Consider the following 19082-nt stretch of genomic DNA (forward strand, 5'->3'; position numbering starts at 1 on the left):
CGTGCTGCTTTACATTAATGAGATACACACAGTGTAATCCGGCAATGGAGTCAGCTCTACAAAAGGAGGTAATAGCAGGCTGCCATGAACAGAGCAGCTCAGGTAATTGGTTTATCTATCTAGAAGCAGTAGTAGCAATCTCTGCACAGACAGAGTAGCAGTAAAGTCTCTTCCTTAAGGCTATTTCCTTTGTCTTTTCAATTGCTTGCACATCCATGTGAGATAGAGAGAGAGAGAGAGAAAGAGAGAGAGAGCTAGAGAGAGAGAGGGAGAAATGTTAATTTGTGAATTAATGGCTTTTCTCAGCGGAATTGTAAATTCAAATGTCACCTCACAGGGTGACACTACGCTGGGCTGCTGAAGAAGCAATGATAAGATCCCCCCCATCCCCATGCCGACATATACCCATGCCCCTCCCCTCCCCGAGAGATAGCTGCAGAGTGGAACATGCTACTTTTAATTTGCAATAACACCACGGCAGAGGATGCGAGGGGGAGCACTTTCAGACCCTCCCTTCCACAACAACCCGGGCCACATCTTTCCCGTTCCACCGCTACCTTCTTCCACCCCCTCTTCAATCCCTCCCATTTTAAACGGAGTCCAAGACAACGCATTATCTCAACTCCCCCCACCCCAAACTAATCAAAGGATGAGCTAAGGGAGGGCTCTTTAGAACGGATGCCTCTGCAACCCTCTCCTCTCCTGCAATAATCAGGTGAATTAATGACCCTGAAGTTAAAGTGAGCGCTGATACTCAGGCGTTGTGCAGCGTAGGGGAGAAAGCCTTCATTGTTTTCGAGCAGGAGGCGGGCAGCAGCAAGGGAGATTCATGGATGGAGATTGAATATGCAATTTTCTTTCACCTTGCCAAGAGCTGCCCCTGGGCTGTGCCTGGCCTAAATTTTTTTTTCCTCTTGCCATCTCTGCCTTATCCGGCCCTCCCACCTCCCTTCCATTCTTTCCAGAAAATTACCTTCAAAATTGATTTCCACTTTTACAAACAAATATAATGGGAACATGAGGGGGAAAAAAAAATCTTGGGCTGTGATGAATTAGGGCTGTCAGGTGCTTCCAAGTCTCCTTTGTTTTTGTTTTACTGCCCGTTAGGTTCTTTGTTTTTCCAGCAGCTGGGAATAGTGCCCCTGCCCACACACTCCCTATGGTCCATGGCTGCCATCGCGGGATACGTCCATCACCTGATGTCATCACTGCCTTATCCCTGCTCTCCATCACTGCCATGCAACAGCCACTGCGAACAGACTGCCCCAGCCCTTGGTACCAGGATCCAACTGATCTTGTGCAGGTAGAGCGTGTCCCGCACCACTGGCTACCTGGCTTCTGCAGCCACCCTACGCGTCCACTGAGTTTCCTCGGGGCTTCTCCACTCTGCTCCTCCTGTTCTCCTTTGCTTTATTACATGGATTCTTGGTGGAGCTTTCGCAGCCCTCACTGTTCTGGCAGGTCAGCCTGTCACTGGCATGTCACCTTGATTCCTGCTGTGCCTCAGTGCCATGTCACCTTGATTCCATAGCAGAATTGCCCTTGTCTCTCATTGCCATGTCGCTTGACCCCGTAACAGTGTCATCACTATCTTCCACTGCCATGGCACCCTGATGCACTGTTAAACCTGTTCTGTGTCCCATTGCCATGTCACCAACAACCCTCTAAATTTGCCTGCCCATTGCCAGCTATTCCTATCCCTTTTGCATTTTATTTTGTCATTAACCTGAGATCCTCATGGATCCAGGCCCCGTGCTCCCCCTGACTCCTGCAGTCCTTATGTCCATGAGAAGATGTGACAGTCGCCCCCCTGAAGGCAGGCAGATGCAGGGTACAGCTCCTCTAGAGCGAACAAGAAGATCCCAAGAGAGACAGGACCAGCACAGCTAGGGAGCAGCCTCTGTGCAGGTGGGCACGGGAGCAGGCAGAGACGCTGGGAGGAGTTGTTGCTGACTCCTGCTGACACATTGGCTGCAACAACCCCTCCCAGAATGAGTCAAAAAAACAGGAGAAGATCCAACCACAAACTAAGTACCCATAAATAAGCAGTCAGACAAGCACACATCCGCAGCAGTCACACAAATAAACTTAAAGAGAAGCTCTGTGCATAAGTAAAGACTCATAAAACGTAGCCAATAGCATTTAAAAACACAAGAATGCAATCTGGGACACAAAGAAGTACTAATGCAGGTGCATGTCAATTAGGTGTAATTTCTGAATAAACAAATAACTTACAAAAATGTACATATGCTACCTAAGTGAAAACCTGGAACTCAGTGGAACTTCCGTAAATTCACATATATAAACTTAAATCATGTAAACAAATACAAACTATTTACATAAATGAACAACCTTCACACAGGCAAGAACAACCGATATGTGTATAGAGAACATACACACAAATGTCTGACCCCAATGCAAATGCACATCTGTACAAACTATGTGCAGGGGTGCACAGCACTAACAGGTTCCATATGGATATCTAGCAACCACAGAGATACAATGACACCCCAAGTTTGTAACAACACATACACACAGAATATCTATACAAATATACAGCACTCACGTGTATCTTAAAATGTGGATACAAGTACCTGGCGTTCACAGAATACATAGCACTGGTTCTGAGCCATACATGCCCAGACATCCGTATGATCCACAGTATGCATCCTCCTACGAGGCAGTATTGTACACAGCTTAACGTACACATTTTCCAGGTCTCTGTGGGCATGCACAAAAACACGGGTCCAACCTGCCACTCACCCCAGTACACAGACATAGATAAGAGGAGATCCTAACCCAGTAATCCTGCCACAGGAACACAAAACCAAATTGGTGTGCATTCCTAGATACACAAATACACAGGCAGACGCACGCAGATACAGCTGAAGCCAGACCAGCCAGTCTTCAGATAGTACCAAACCATGCCAAACTGAGCAGCAGCGTAAGCTTTAGAAACAGCAGTCTGTCCAAACTGCTGCCTGTGATGTAAGCTGTTAACTCTGCCTTACCTGCAGCCCTCCTGAGCCATGTACTCCCCAAGCTCCCAGGGTGCCTGTGTGTATGCACAGACAGACAGACAGACAGACTGCTGTCCCTCTCTGTTAGGGACAGACCTCCAGATCCGTGGTGCAGCAGCCTGTATTTCTGGCAGTGCTGGGCTGCTTATGCATTGTCAGCTCTTTAATCCTGTCTCCCCCAGCTCTCCTTTTCCACCCATCCTCTCCCTTTGCTGACCGTCCTCCCACAGTTTGTTTAGCAAGGCACAGGGTGAGTGGCAGGTGCCTGTGCCTCGTGTCCTCCCGGGGGTCTCGCCAGCGAAAGGCGCTCAGGTGGGTGGCTGCTGAGAATAAACTACCTCTTCGATTTACATCTTCATCTAGGAAGGAGGGGAGTGTTACCTACTCCTGTGTGTGTAGGTTCAGTGAACCTGGAAGTTCCCTGTGACCACTGCTGTGTGTAGAGGTGCAGTCAGCACAAGCTGGTGGCCAGTGGGAACTCGGCCGTGCTGCGGGAAGCAGTGCAGTCCCAGGGATGGTAGGAGGGAGATGTATCAGAGTGGGAAACACTCCAGAAACTGCTCTCAGCCCATGTGCACAGCCATAAGCTGCAGGGTGCACACCCCGCAGCTGTGTTTAGTGGTTGGAACATGGGGCTGGCACCTGAGGCAATGTAACTGCACGTGTCTGCAGTGTCATTCAGACTACTGCTGACCTGCAATAAAGCAAACATATAGAATAATGCAAACACATCAGCTGTGGTGGCAGGAAATCACAGCTTGAAACAATGCAGCCGCACCACAGTAATGCTGTTGTGTCACCTGCAGGGGTCCAAACACACTGTGTTGTCTTCAGCAGCCGTATTGGCAGAGCAGAAGTACACCTATTGCACCCTGAGATGAATGTACACCAGATGTCACGATACAGTCAGGTGGAGCGGCTTGTAAACATGTAGAAGTAGCTTACGAAAGCAAATGCCTTTCCATACAGGCTAGTTAAGAGCTAGACCTCTCTGCACTAGTACAACTACACCACGAGTAACGCGTAATCATATTGCAGAGGACAATGTAAGCATGCTGTGTGTCCCGAAACAACCCCAGTGTGTTGTGGAACAACAGGATTGTACTTCACGAGAACACACGATGCTCAGTGCAGTGCTGCGGTGACACAGCCCTATTGACTTCGCTATCATGACCGGATGACAGTCTGTTGTCAGTCAGCAAATTACATCAGCTGCAGGAACAACTGCATGAATTGCAATGACAGTACAATACAGCCACCAACCAGCAGCTACTTCACTGAAACAACATTGCTGCGTGCGGTGACACAGACATACCGCCTTCCCAGCCACCTCTTTGAAGAGCCTAATGGCCTCAAGTGTAGTGGGGCAGCGTAGCAAGCAGTGATACACCTAATCTCATCATTAGTGTCACGAGCCCACAACATGATAACCACAGTCACACTGTCTGCAAAGACACACCGGTGGCACTGACAATGACATGGAGGCACCTGAAATGTCACAACCACTGCTCCTAAACGATATAATCATTGCTGCTCTGAACAACACAAATGGGATAATACTTGCATTGACACACTCAGCTGCTGTATATTGCTTAAAAACTGGGACCGCTGTGAACACATTATACACCTCTCCTCTCGGCACTACTTTTCACTGGAACAATTCAATTAAAAATTTTCCAAAAACACCTTTCTGGACTGGGACTGCTGCAGCTCTCCCTGCCTCACACTCCACCCAGAGGAGGCATTTCTGCCTTCCCAGTAGGAACATAGACATCATGGCCAGGTAGGAAAATCCCCATGCTGATTGCTGTCAAAACCGTGCCCTGCAGTCAGAGTCCTGTCATTTGGACTGAGAGAAGAGAAAGCCACCTGTAACAAAAGTAATGCTTCTCAGCAGAGATGCCGAGATAATAAGAGTCAGGAAATGATGTGTGCAGCACCGAGGTGAAGCATAGCACCGCAGTGACACTGCCTGTTCTGCAGCTACAGGACCGACAGTGCAAGTGCTCCTTGTGCTGCATGCAGTTCCTTGCTCTGAGCAGCTCAGTGCCATGGCCTGCAGCCCTGTTCTGAGGAGCAGGTGAATCGCCTGCATCGATACACCCATACTCTTTGAAAAACACCACCTGACCTGCTGAAATGGTGGTGACCCTCCACTGTCCCCTGCACTGACGCAGCCCTGCCTCACTTGCTTCAGCGTAAATCACTCTGATCATCAAAGTGACAGGTGAAGAGAGGAAAGGAGGAACTTCTGCCTTCCAAGGTTCGCTCCCCCATCTCCGCTGGGGATTCCTTTACTGCAAACAGCCTGAGTATTATTGCCATTTACAGTAGCAATCACTCCATCCCCTCCTCTCCCACAAACCTACTGCCGATATTAGCACTGATCATACTAACAAGCCTGTGGGTTTTATTACTGCTGATACTAATAATACTGGACACATTACGTCTGCTCCCACCAATAACAGGCTGCAGATATGATCCCTGCTAATGCCGATAATACTGGGGGATATTATCTCTGCCATTGTCAGCACTGCAGATATTATTGCCAGTAATGCTGTCAAATACTACAGATATTGTCAGGGACCAAGATTAATAATGCTGAGAATTGTTACAGCACTAGCCTCCCTGGAACACGAATCCCAAATGAGAATTTGGGTCTATGGAGGAAGTATGTTTGTGGCCTGCTATTGAAGAGGAAGAGCTATCTTTAATCATAGTGGTTTTGTAAAGATACCTGAAGTTTGACACAGCTGGAGATGCTACAGTATGCAGGGAACAGCTGGAAACATTGTTCTCATATTATCTAACTGGCTATCTATCTATCCACGTATCTATCCTCTCCCATTTTCTCTTTATATAGTACTCAATATTACAGTATTGGACTGCTACTGATTTTTTGTTAGTGCCACTGCTACCCCAGTTCTAATCCTTTTAGCTATCAGTCAGGGAGTTATGGAACAACAGAAATATTTGCATATTGTTTTCCCCCTTTATCCTCCTGGACTTCTCATTGCTGCTCCCGAGTCTGACAATGACCCTGCTCAGCTTGGCCTGCCACACCACGTAGTGCAATATCAGGGTTGTGAGGAGCCAGGGATTCCTGCTTGGGACTAAAGCTCTCGGTGGTCTTGGGAAAGGCCTAACATGCTGCTGGGCCACCTCTGCCTCTGCAAGGTGGTGGATGCAATTGGTGGAAAAGGTCAGAGGGGAATTACAGAAATGCTGGCTGGGCCTGCAGCCTGCAAGGAATGGCACACAGCTAGACAAGTGGTGGTTAACTTGTTTAGCCAAACCATCTGCAAAATCAGAGGAGGCCAGTTCTCTGCTTTGTCTAATCTGGCACTGAGGTCAGGAAACAAAAGGGATACAGGTTCTTAACAGGGAAAGTCCTGACCATGCTTCCAAGGCACTCACCTGAAGAAGACAAATGAGTTTTGGGGAAAAACGCGTGATTGGGCAGTTCTTTGTTTGGACCAGGACACACTCAGATCTATGTCCCTGGTAGCTCTCTCTCAATGCCATTGTCTTCCCAGGCCACCCGGTTGGTAGAAGCCAGAACATTTGGTACACTGGGACTTCCCCTCTTCCCTCTAACTCCCTGGGAGGGACACACCTGGCTGTCAGCGTCCATCGCTGAGCCCACCTCATGCATCCGTCTGGTTCCTTCTGTCCAACTCGGGAGTTCTGCTACATCATCTTGACACATAATTATCTCTCCTCTTCTTAATCATCTGCGCTGCTGTCTAATGTAGGCACCAGCTGCAGCGAGGAGGACCTGGGGGAGGGGGTGTGCTCAGATTGAAGCTACTCTGTCTTTCTCCCACCCTGTTCCCCCAGCCATCACAGAAGTTGCTAACAAGGTGTTCAGGGCTGGGGATTCAGGAGCACCTAGGTACTTCCCCTCTTTCTGCTGAACTGCATTCCTCACAAAGCGTCATCTTGCAGCAGAGCTGGCCCAATGGAGCAGAAAGAAAGAGAGCGCAGTGCTGCTGCTTCTGCCTTCTTTAGGGAAGGGCCACCTCCAGAAGGCTGGGAAAGTAAATGTGCATTGAGAGCCTGTAAGGAAGAGCTTTTCAACACGAGAATGAATCCTACAGTTAAGAAACTGCAACAAGACAGAGCTTAGAAGCTCTGGGAAATACCGAGAAGGTATATATATCCAGCATGAGCATGAAGGAAATACCTGCACTGGTCTTCTGGACTTGCTTTCTTAACTCCTGTCTCAGCTAGGAGCACTCAGCCCTCAGAGCTACGGGGGAGGATGCCCAGGAAGGACTGCAGGTCACTGGCTGTGCAACACCTCCCCTTGGACCTTCTAGCATTAGGGCCCAGCCCTGCAGAGTGGTTGATGTCTTTCAATGTTTCTTAAAGCCAGTGTGAGCACAGGTTATCAGCTCTTGGATGGGGATGTTCAGCAGCTGGCTGAGGTTTCTCTGGGGCAGGAGTGTGACATCTCCCTGAGGCAGATACCTGGGGTGGCAGAATGAAGGCTCTTCTGCAAGGCATTTGCAGTTGTGTCATGTAACTGGCACCTAAAACTCTGAGATTTAACACCCCCATGACTGTCTGATACCTTTTTGATTTTTCTAGTAGGTTATGCGGGCTCCTGGCCAACAGCAGGGAGTTGCAGTGTTTCTTGCCCTTCATAAATCAAGTCCAGGATGAATTAAGGACAGAGACAGAGAGTTGTTCTTACTGTCAATATATCATTGTGAAGTGTCACAGGCTTAGATGTCTGTTTGATTGTTTCTGTGTTTAACCATACTGCTCCAAAAAGCTCAGGTTCTGGGGCTGGCAATGATTGCGTGGCTGCATCTAAGTAGGATGATTGTTCCAGGTGTTTGGAAAGAATAGCTGCTAAAGTTGGATTGAACTGCTTCATTTCAAAATGAAATATGGACGCACCGTGGTGAGAGCTTGTGATCACCAAGCTGGAATGCATGAGGACAGGGGTTCACAGAAACCCCAAATACTGCCAAGAGATTTGCACAATCATTAGAGAAACTTGTCACTCGATTTGAAATGTCACTGTTCCCTCTGTATGTAATGAAGAGAAATGCTGGAGAGGCTTGCAATGTTTGCAGTCTCTTACTTGTGACATTTTTTGACTTTGAGGCATTGACTGAGCCCTTCCATTGCTACACTTTTCTCTTAGCTGGGCCCTACTGCCATCTAGCTGGGAAATGGATCTTCCTCTGGGGCCTGATCCAATTTCCAATGGCATCAGCAAAAATCTTCCCATTTGCTTTGATAGGAACTGAAGTGGGTCTTTGCTTCCAGCCTCTGGTTTTACTTTGTATGAGGGAGAAAGGGGTCACAATGTCTGCCTTTTTCTTGGGACTATTGTTTATTTGGATCCAGAACTTAGAAACGTGAACCTCACCAGCACCAACGCTGAGAAAATGACTGGCATAACCCCAGAGTGCAGCATCTCTCTCAGGAGAACTCTCTCCTCTCGCCATGAATCACAGAGACCCTGGTATTATGTCACCCCACACAGCCTGGGGGCTACAGCACGCGCAGCACAGCGAGCCACCATTACTGCTGAGATGTCCCCCACGCAATGGGCAGCAGTGGAAAACAACATCCTGAAGCCAGGGCTGAACCGAACAAACTGCTCAGGCACTACTCAGAAAGTTCACCACCTGGTCCTCAGTTTTTGAATGCATCAAATTAGAAGAGCAAGACAAAATTTTACAAAGCCACCATCAATGCACCAAGACCTCACCCACCCATCCTGACTGTCTATCTGGACCCAAGGCTCCAGCTTCTGGCTCATTTTGGGATTCACTTTGCCCTGAGTCCTTCCCAACAGGTAGGAAAGAGAAGGAGACAGCTTAATCCTAGTTACTTAGAGCCCTACTGAAAGGCTTGGATAACATCCTTAGGGCCACAGCACTCAGAAGAGCTCCCACTCTGCTCTCTGATGGTTGTGAGCATGGCAGTTCTGCTGTGGTGGTTGCTACCTATTGGAAACTGGGCCCTTCTGATCACCACAGCTGGTGTAGTTCATGGCTCACCACCAGGACAGGAGCTTGTTTGCAAGAGGAATGAGAAATACTCCCAAATTGCTGGTGCTTCTCTCAGATGGCATTTTGTTTGAAAACGAGGGAGTCGGGGAAACCTTGTTTACCCACAGCTCAAAGTCTGGGCACCTGCTGGCACCAGGAGAGCTCAGTTCCAGCCGTTTCCAGCAGTGAATGAACTTGGGATCAGCTCCAGCAATGGAGACGGCTCTATGCCTGCCGAGCAGATGTCCGGAGACACGGCCTGTCATGAAAAGGCCTCGGAAGAACAGCAGTCCGAGCCAGCAGGGCAGTGGCGGGGAACTGGTCTCTGTTGCTAAAACTGATCTAGCCCCTGGAGCAGCTGCAAACCTCGGCCTGAAATTGGAGCCTGTACATGGGGACAAAGAATATAAAAGGGAGGGTGAGCTTCTGCCCTCCCCCTACCTTCATCACGTTTCCTCTTCTCGCCATTCGACCGAGGAATCCCCAGGATCCCGTTAATGGAGTAAGAGCCCACTGGATCATTGGAGGCACTGGAGACGGGAGGGGATGCTGTGCTGGGCACTGGACAAAAGGAAAAGGGAAAAAGGGCCATGAGGAGAGCAGCCAGCACTCAGGGATCCCCCAGATGAAAGCTACACATGCCACCAGTCTCACAGGAATGCCTGGGCACTAAACCAACTCCCAGTCCCTCACACTGCAGGACTCACGCTACTACTGCTCTGCCAACACTGCTGCATCCCAGCTTTGCCAGCCTGTACCATAGCTCCACAGCCTTCCAGTACAGGGCCCGTAATAACAAGCCAGCACACTCCAGCCAGAAGCTAAGCCTCGTTGTTCCATCCACCTTCAGAGCAGGCTTTGCAGTGCTTGCCACGTAACTGCGTGCAGTGCTGCACAGGCCACATCCCCTGGTGACTTCCCAGGCTACCCATGTTCTGCCAGATGGATCCCTCCCAGCATTTCTCCACGCTGTGTGCATGTACTCTGTCTTAGCCAGACCAGCCTCTTAGGTGTCCACACAAAACACTCAATGAAAAATCAACTTTTCTTAGTATAGGTTAGAAGCTTGTCAGTGTTGGGCCAATAAATCCAGTTCTCCAGTAGAAGAAGCCATGAGTTGGTGATACGTACTCCAATCCGGATTAATAAAAGCCTTGTGTCTTTCTTTTGCACCGCCCAATGTAAACTGGCAGACTCCTCCTGCCACTCAGGGGTGCCCAGGACTGCTCTTCACTTTCAGTGTATCAGAAATAACAAGTCACCCAGATTAGAAATGATCACTTCCTGATAATTAGGGCTTTAGAGTATAAACCAATTAGAGTTATGCATCCGGTCTGCAAGCCCATTATGTCCCAACATGCCCCAGTAATTAGGAGAATACCCCAATACCCTTATAGACCACTACTCATCATTCAGCTCACATTCAGCACTGAACTGAAGCAGTCAGCACATCCAACAGAAGCTTTCCAGGATGGAGAGAACCTTCCAACACTATCCGATGGAGACCCACACTTCCCAGTATCCCCCAGAGCGATGAGAGACTCCAGCAGCAGCACTCACGATCCCTATCCCGGCTCAGCCAGGGCATTCCCTCGACATTGCACTACTTCTCCAAGGAAGAATATCTGCCAACTCCATCTGGTGTGGTCAGTGCTTCCCAGGCCAGTGAGCAAGTCCAGATTAAAAGGGCATCCAGAAATGCTCTTCCATCCTGGGCCATTAATTCTATTGTGTTCCTGAACACAGTTCATGTACAGGAGTTTATCTGCCAGCTCTGTCCCATATAGGACAGCACTTTCCAGTAAATCTTCGTTTAGCAGCTGATTCTCAGTAACCAACAGTATCTCAGACAGTGTCTTAGGCCACAGACAAGCCATAATATCCCAGAACACTGCATTTTTCCTACTGCTCTGACTTGTTACTGGGTAACGTGATGCTAGCAGCAGCAGACATATGCACCATGCAGCCCGCAGAGACATCGGTGAAAAACACCTCATCACACATCTAGCACAGGACCTTTAAACACAACAGACTAGTAGGTATTTGGTAGCTTTATTACAGCCTCCATCTTCTGCTCACCTCAATAAACCCATTTCCCCTAGCAGAAAATGCATTTTCTCAGTGAAATACACCCATGGGATACCTGACTGCAGAGCTAGAACAACAAAGGGCTCGGTTGTGAGGTGTCGGGAATATTGTACCCTGGTCTGTGTAGTGCTATCTAAGAGATGGACCAGTTCCGGCAAAGGGAGAGCAGAGAAACAGGGAGAGGGGAGGAAAGCAAGTCAGAGAAAGAAAGAGACAAAAAATGAAGGCTGGTGCTTAGGTAGTGTAGCGGTAAATACTTCTCTCTAGGGAGGTGAAGGAGAGAGCGTGAAAGTGAAATGGATGTAGAGGCAGGATCGCTTTGGGCAAATTTATTTGGGCAAGCTCTCTGCAATGCAGCTAGGGCAACAGAGAACAGGAACCTCTGATTTTTGTTGAGGTTTCTTTCACTCCACCTCCTTTCTCCCTAGCATCTGTTCGTCAGCCTTTGTTCCCTCAGCTGAGCGTATTCTCATCTCCACTTGTCCTGCCGCCACCCCTCGCCTCGTGCCAGTCTCCTTACCGATAGTATGTCCCGGTGCAGTCACACCTGTCCCGCTCCCATCTGGTGTTGGGTGAAAAGGTTGCTGGACTTTGGTTCTGATAATCCTGGAAAAAGAGCAAAACATGTTCAGAACTCAACTCCTCATGCAACTTCTTAGTGCCCGCAATCCCAGCTGTCAGGACTTGAAGATCCCACCTGACAACCGGCTGCAGCAGAGTGGCCCCTTATGTCTTTTTGTAGTTGTGACTCTCCTGCTTTAACAGTCTCATTCCCAAAGAATTGTCCTTGCCGTACTCTGCCATCTTCTTCCCAAACCCACATAGCCACAGTGCTCAGTGAGCAAGCTGGGATCCAGCCTCTCCTATGAGTTAGCAACTGCATTATCATTTATGATCTGATCTGCCAGCGTGGTCATAAGGCAGCCTTTGCAGTTAGTAGAGCCACTGCTGAATTAACAAACCGTGTAGATTTCATTTTGTTGTGTACTTCAAAAATACCTTTCTGGCATAGAACTGAGGGATTTGAACTGAAATGGAAAGCTTTCCCAAAGCCCTTGCCCTTTATAAAGGAGAGCAGAAGGCATCTGTGGGGAGTGGTGATGGGATATAGGTCACAGGAAAAAGAAGCTCCAGACAGCACTGATGCTTATCAGGTAGTGCAGGAACGCAGCCTGGGAACCCAAAAAGACGTCTTGGTGAATGCCACAGAGCTCATAATGCAGCTCGGAATGAACACAAACTGAACTGCAATCGTTGGTGCTCCATTTCTTGTTACATGAAATCTTTCACCTCTAGGTCACTGGTTTAAATCCAGCTGAGGTCTGTGGTGAAAGAAAATCACTAGCACCTAATACTTGGCTGAGGGGGCCCTGCCTGCTGGCAGATGCTGGGTGGCTGTGACTCAAGAACAACTGTCTCACCAAGGGACTCAGCAAATAAGCCATGACCTGTGAAGGCCGTGTAGACCAAATTCCTTTCCCAGCTTAAATCAAGCCTCTCCAATTAGGATGAAGGCTGCAGATGCTCTTTAGGCTTAGTTTCTGGAACTGTCAGCCCTGCATTGTGTTAGCTTTAACCTCTCCCCAAAAATCTCTCCAAAAAGTGCAAGCAAATAATGTATTCTCCCTGCTCACCCAAGCACTTCTCTTAAAAATTCATTCTAAAGAAAGTGTTGGCAACACTTCAAAGAGCAACTGTACAGCTGGTGGGCAGTATGGCATGGAGAAAGGTAGGCAGAGACTTTGAGAGGATATTTTTGAAAAAGCTTTGCAGAGTGAAGCCTTGTAGGAAAAGAAAGGTATTTCAGAGCATAACACCTCAGCTTGTTAGGAAACTCAGAGAGATGGTGAAACCTGGGCAGTTACTGGAGTGGCAGAGGATGCCTGGGACTTAGCTGAGACAGGTAGCGTCAAAGATCTGGCTGGGGATGGAGATCCATCCAGATCCTCACCCCATATAGCTCAGTGGTGCCTAGCCCATAGCTGCTGAGGGCCTGGACAGAAGGGCTCTGAGGGCCTCGGGCCTTGGGCCAGACTCTGAGACCACGCAGGTTTGCACTAGCTGAGGAGCTGATCTGAGAAGTCTGTGCTAGGGCAAATAACACAACTTTTTTCTTCTTTTCTACTTTTTCTTTTTTCTTTTCTTTCCTCTCACATTCCCCCTAAAGCCCCCTGAAGTGCCACTCTGGTTGTGTGAGTTTATTGATTTCCCCCAGCCCAGAGAAACAGAAAGAGGGGATGGGGTGCAGGCAAAGGGATGGAAATAGAAAGCTATAAATTATTTGTGACAGGAAAGCAATAGTGCCAGAGTGCTGAGCACAAGTCCCGTGTCACTATTAGATTCCTTTTAGCCTGATGACACTGTAAAAGAGGTTAAGTGTCTGATGGAATCGTACACCTTGGGGGCAGGGGCAGTCCAGGAGCAGAACAAGCCACAGAGAGCGGGTATATCAATTCTCCAGGCCAATAATATTCCCCTCATTGATCGCAACACAAAGTTCAAAAATCTCATTATAGCCAGGCAGACCTGGAACTTTTTAAAAATCAATAGAGTGATATAATGTATGTATACTTTGTATAAATGTATCTATCCATCCATCCATCCATCCATCCCTCCCAAATCTGCCCGAGGGTGTCCAAGTTAACGTACACATCATACTATGTGATGTTCTATTGTAGTGCAGCATAGTGAATGGATTGGAAGATTTCCCCTGGAGCCTCAGCTGACATATTATAAAATGTCCTATTAGCACTGCGATGACATCAGACAGCCCCATTCATACTGAGGTATGACATCAGATTTGCCATTCATAGAGGGAGGTGGCAGCAGGCAGTTCGGCTTCTATGGAGGGATCCATAGGGTGAGCCTCGTTAAGAGAGACAGGCAGCGAGGCTGTGCTGAATCATGCTGCATGGGAATTACCACGTTTCCAGAAGACATTTAGAATAAAAACAGCCTGGGAAACCACGGTGGTATAAAAGTCCTGTCCATAATGCTTCAGACACCCTGGCAGGGATGAAAAGGAAGCTTCAGTTTCCTTCCCCATTCAGTGCTTGGGCTCTTAGCTGAGAATGCCAGTTAGTGCCCATTGCAGCTATGTGTACTGAGATGTGTCCATAAGGAGCTGGAGTGAGACTCACCAGCTCGTTTCACCAAGTAGCCGACAGCTGGTAATGATTTTCAGTCGCTACCAACCAGGGCCAGCTGCAGCTAGTCATCCTGAGGTGAAAGGCTCTGCAGGAAACATTCCCCTCTTGAAAATAAAACTGGTTTTGTGTCAAGAGAAAGTGTTTGGGAGCAGTGAGCAAAGGGGAGTGCTCCTGGTTTTGCAGCCTGCAGTTCAACCCATTTCTGGCATCGAATGGCTGAACCTAATGAGGTTTGGGGTAGAAGATGTTTCCTATGGCTAAAAGAAGAGGCAGGTCATGAAGAGGCTTTCCCCAGCAGCGTTCCTGTGCCATGCAGTCATGACATAACTCTGGTATTGTAAGGAAAGAAGAGAATTTTCAGACCCTAACTTGAAGTACAGGATACAGCAGTGCATCACCCTGGGTCACTTCATTTAGGGACAGTGATAAACAGCAGTGTCCCCAGGAATTGCTGCTGTCACTTTGACAGGCTTCGAGTGAGTCTTGTACGCGAGACCACCTAATGAAACAGCAGATGAAAGATGAACAAAGCTGACCTGATCCTGTAGCAACAGATGCAGCATAATAATGCAGTCTTTAAACTTCAGAATGGCTGAAAGCTCACCCTTACTGGAGGCTGAAACATGCACTAAGCCAGCACTGCTGCCCCAAACCTAGGAATACTGCATTACTGCTCTGTAAGAGGGAGCAAAACATTGATTGCCTCTTGCTGCTTTTAATGCCTCATTCTTGCCTCTAGACACTGGAGAAAGACATGCCTTTTTTACTTATTTATTTATTTTGAAGAACACTTCCTCAGCTCAAATCTTGGCATACCAGCCAGCAGTGCTGATTTCTTGAAGTAAATGCCAATGTTTTCGGAGGTATTTCTTTTCTCCAAAAGAAATTGTCACTTTGGACTAATTTCATCCCTGCTCTAATTCCATCACAGTCAGTGACTCCAATAACAGCATTTGTGTTTAATTAGGGGCATAAACTGGTACTTATTGTAGATTCCCATTTTTCATTTTCCAGTGGGAGATTTTTGCACAAGTTGTCTATTTTGAGTTTCGGAGAATACACACAGCTTTAATGCAGAACCTTCTGAAGTTTCAGCAACAGGACATTTATAGATCTTTGATGGCAGTAAAGCAACCGAACTTCATTTCACCATCTGAATTTAATACGTGATATTATCTTAAGTAATGGCATATAATGTCATTACAGTACGTAGTATCATACCGTGAATTATAAATCCATTCCTAGATTTCATGAGTTACTATGGTTGGCTGGTAGTAACTCTTTCTAGAGTTAATACTTCAGACAGCTCCATCTGAAACCAACTGCCTGTTTCCAAATGAGCTGATTTCCTTAAATGTTCTGTATTAGATTGGGAATCTCCAGTGTTTGATTTCTGTTTTGTTATTTGGGGCAGTTCTACTGCAATTCCTTTTACCAATTCTGAATGCAGATGGACAGACAAAAGTCAACTCCTGTAATATGACAACTGTAACAAGCTCGAATCAAATTTGGTCAAGAATGTAGAAAAAAATATTAAAAGATAGAATTAGCTGAGATATAATCCTTTCTGAGAAGCCCAATTTTCTCTCTTTGTAAACAAGAATGAGAAAAATCTCTTCTAAACCTGTCCAGGAGTTATTTGCTAAAAGAATGACAGATCATAAGAAACATCCCTCACTTCTCTGACATTTCTATCCAGGCTGTCTTGTAGACTGACATACTCTGTGGTTACTCTACTCTTACTATTGCTGGAAGAGTCTTCAGAAACTAGGGCAGATCAGAGGGAAATGAGGTAGGTCTGAGCCATCTGGAGGTCCCGATCTAGCAGTTCTTTTAATCTTGGAAGGACCAAGTGAAATACCCTAAGGAAGAGAGCTTTGTCCTGCTGCAAGTCCTGGTGTTCTCTCTTCGATGACATTCCCCTGTCATGGATTATTTCTCAGAGTGGAAGGGTACACACGTTGGAGCACTGAACTCCTCGTAATTGTTTTGGAGTATCCATACTTTAAATGCTCCATATTAGAAGCACATTACAAGACCCCAGGGTGTGCATTACTGGGCAATTAAAGCAGCTCTTGGAAGGCTAACGCTGCTAAGCTTCAGCCTTGCTCTCTGCAGTGTGTCCAAGGGCGGCTGCGATGGCCAAGGAGCATGTGCCCCGCGGTGCCTCGCTGCTTCATTAGCACGGCCGGGCCTGTGGCGCAGAGCCACAGTGGCCTGCGGGGCCTTGGTGTGGGGCTGGTGGCACAGCCGGGCCCCCTCTGCCTCACAGCCCTTCCTACAAAGGGCTCGGGAGCGATCCCGGTGGTGCTGGCATCAAAAGGTGCCTGGGGAAAAGATGGGATGAGGCAGCGCTGGGTGCCTCGGTGACGGTACCCCACCTGCAGGTGGGTGCTGTGCAGGCATAAAGAGCTCCGGGCAGGGCTTTGTTCAAACGGGAGATGGTCTTAATGTTTCTGTGCATGGGTCTAGATGGGGCTGAATTCACAGCTGAGCCAAAAAAAAATGAGGGAGGAAAGTCCTGCTTGCATAGACAAAGTTCAGGCTTCATAGCATGGCGAGGAAAAGCAACCAAGGGATTTGGGGGGTGAAGGAAAGGAAATAAAGTCTGACAGTAGCGGCCTAATCTGACTTAAGGGAAGGGCTTCGATTCCTTGCATTGTCATGGACCTCTCATCAGGACTTTGGACAAATGGTATTTCTCTCTGTGCTCCGTTTCCTGCCTGAAGTGTGAAGATAGGAGCGTTGCCTTGCCACCTGGGGCACGGTGAGGACAGCTGGAAGGAGGAGTGAAGGGCTTAGACTCAGTAATAACAGGGGCCAAGTAAGTGCTTCAGCGAGCTGTAGCACGGCGTTGGCTTCATTCCCCCGCTTGAAGCAGAAGTGACATGTACCCTGCTGACAGGGGCTGCATGTGAAGGGAAGGGAGGTGGGCAAAGGCAACAGGAGCTGTATTTCAGCTACGCTGACTTCAGTGCTCTTGTGTTTGAGTTTGCAGCAGCAGATGTGGTTGGGAAGATGAGAGCTGCAGTCACCCCCCAAAAGCTGTAGTGTAATTTCCATTGGGCTGGGGGGGGGGGGGGGGGGGGGGCAGTAGCTTCTCCTACTGCTCTCAAAATCTACTGCAACACTTGCAGCTCTCCGAATGACAGCTGACATTGGCAGGAGCAGCAGACTCGGCTTCCTTGCTAGCTGGCCCGAGGCTCTGGCACTCTCTGCCAAGAGAGCAGAATGCCTTCAAACCTTGCCATATTCAGGGGCCACGAGCAATATTCACACATTCAAACTCTCTTCTGTCATGAAAATTGCAATTCCTTCTTTCTACCTTTTGGAAGGGAAGAGAGAGGAGAGGTGATCATGTACTATATTGGGGTATAAGCACAGGTATGATAGATCAATTAGATTGATTACACAGATAATCCTAAGAGGTGGCTGAATAGGGATAATCCATTTTCCTGAAGCTTCCAGATAGGCCGAAGGGAGAAATGGAGATGCCTCGCATCTCTTGAAACACAATCCCTGCCCTCCTTGAGAAGATTTGGCTCCTTATCTGCTGTTAATCTGTGTAGCTCCATCGTCTTCACTGGAGCTACCCTGGCACCATGCCTAAAGAGGAGGGGACATAAGTGCCAATGTTCCAGGTGAGCCTGCTCACACCAAAGCACAGAAGAAAACCCAACCCTGCCCTTTTCTCACACTGCAACGACCATTTCTTGGCTGCACTCTGAGGAGACAGAATCACAGCAGCAGTTTTACTATCTGAAGGGCTTAGAGAGGAGCTAGGATTTTTTTGTTGTTTTAAATCAGTGACCCATGATGACACCATACGGTTTTATTTCATTTAATTTGAGCAGAGCATTAACGTGCAGCTTCTAGCAGATCTCTGCCCATTCCAGTACTGCTGCGCTGCACCGTACGAGTCGAGACGTAAGGAAGAGGGGTGGAAGGGAAGAAAGGTGAGGCCAGGGATGCCTCCTGGGGGCAGGGAGACCCGCCAGGCAGGGCACTGGCCCGCCTGTGAGCAGTGCCACCCAGCTTCGTGCCACCGGTACGGATGGGTTTGACAGCCCCAGGCCTACCCTGACCTCCCAGAATAAATTGCTGTGTTAGGCTTTGAGAAACATTTTCCCAGTCACGCAAGGGGCTTTGTGTTAGCCCTTGGCACGGGGGTGCAGAGCCCAGCCGGGAGGCTGCAGGCGCACTGGGGAGCTGCAGTGTGCAGAGCTGTGGCTGCACGGCCGTCGGGACCCGGGCTGGCTGGCTTACAGCTGGCTAAAGCCTATCTACATGAGCTGCAGTCAGGCGGTGACTGCAGCATGGAAATGTCCTCAGGCAGGTGTTTCTACTTTTATTATACTCAGTTCACGTTTGGAAGGCTTTCTTTGCAGTCAGGAAACCCAGAAATGCATTACAATCCAAACATCTAGAAGATGTCATTCACTTTACAAAATATTGGAAACAAATTGGGTGTAGATGTTTGACATCCCAAATTTAAGGCAAATTAAGGAAATCTTAAAGGACAAACAGGGTTCTGCTAGTTTTGTCTGTCGAAACACAGGCCTGGGAGGAACCACCAGGCTCATCAAGTCCAAATTCTGGTGCTATAGGCAACCATGGAGCAGATGTTCAACTCAGAGCACGCACAAGAGTATCCATCCCAGCAGCTACAGAGCTATCATTCCCCCTCAACAAACGTACAGCCTCAGCAACAAATGACCAAAAGCTTCAAAAAATACAAGAAGACACAGGAAGGGAGTGGGAGAAAAGCATTGCCAGTGGCCACATCCCCTTCGCTAGCAGGAGAAACGTTC

At 48.2% G+C, this 19082-nt stretch overlaps 1 protein-coding gene and 1 long non-coding RNA gene across 16 annotated transcripts in view; one reads left to right on the plus strand and one right to left on the minus strand.

Moving 5' to 3' along the window:
* The window catches only part of LOC110353763 (uncharacterized), a 315225-nt gene that overhangs the window by 143426 nt on the left and 152717 nt on the right, over nucleotides 1–19082 (plus strand). The window contains exon 4 of one of the 2 annotated variants that reach the window (XR_011810360.1): nucleotides 1125–1303. The exons of the other annotated variant lie outside the window; for it this stretch is intronic. This is a non-coding gene — a long non-coding RNA (uncharacterized lncRNA). The remainder of the gene's footprint in view (nucleotides 1–1124; nucleotides 1304–19082) is intronic. 2 annotated transcript variants of the gene reach the window in all.
* Nucleotides 1–19082, minus strand: part of PAX2 (paired box 2) — a 95649-nt gene that overhangs the window by 40158 nt on the left and 36409 nt on the right. For 12 of the 14 annotated variants that reach the window (XM_072040191.1, XM_072040189.1, XM_072040190.1 and 9 more), the window contains 2 exons: nucleotides 11643–11728; nucleotides 9476–9595 (listed from right to left, as the gene is read on the minus strand). In XM_072040191.1, the coding sequence (XP_071896292.1) occupies nucleotides 9476–9595; nucleotides 11643–11728 (206 nt within the window). The remainder of the gene's footprint in view (nucleotides 1–9475; nucleotides 9596–11642; nucleotides 11729–19082) is intronic. The other 2 variants (XM_072040193.1, XM_072040197.1) reach the window with 1 other exon arrangement.

The sequence above is a fragment of the Anas platyrhynchos genome, chromosome 6 (assembly GCF_047663525.1).
Source record: "Anas platyrhynchos isolate ZD024472 breed Pekin duck chromosome 6, IASCAAS_PekinDuck_T2T, whole genome shotgun sequence".
NCBI classification, from domain to species: domain Eukaryota; kingdom Metazoa; phylum Chordata; class Aves; order Anseriformes; family Anatidae; genus Anas; species Anas platyrhynchos.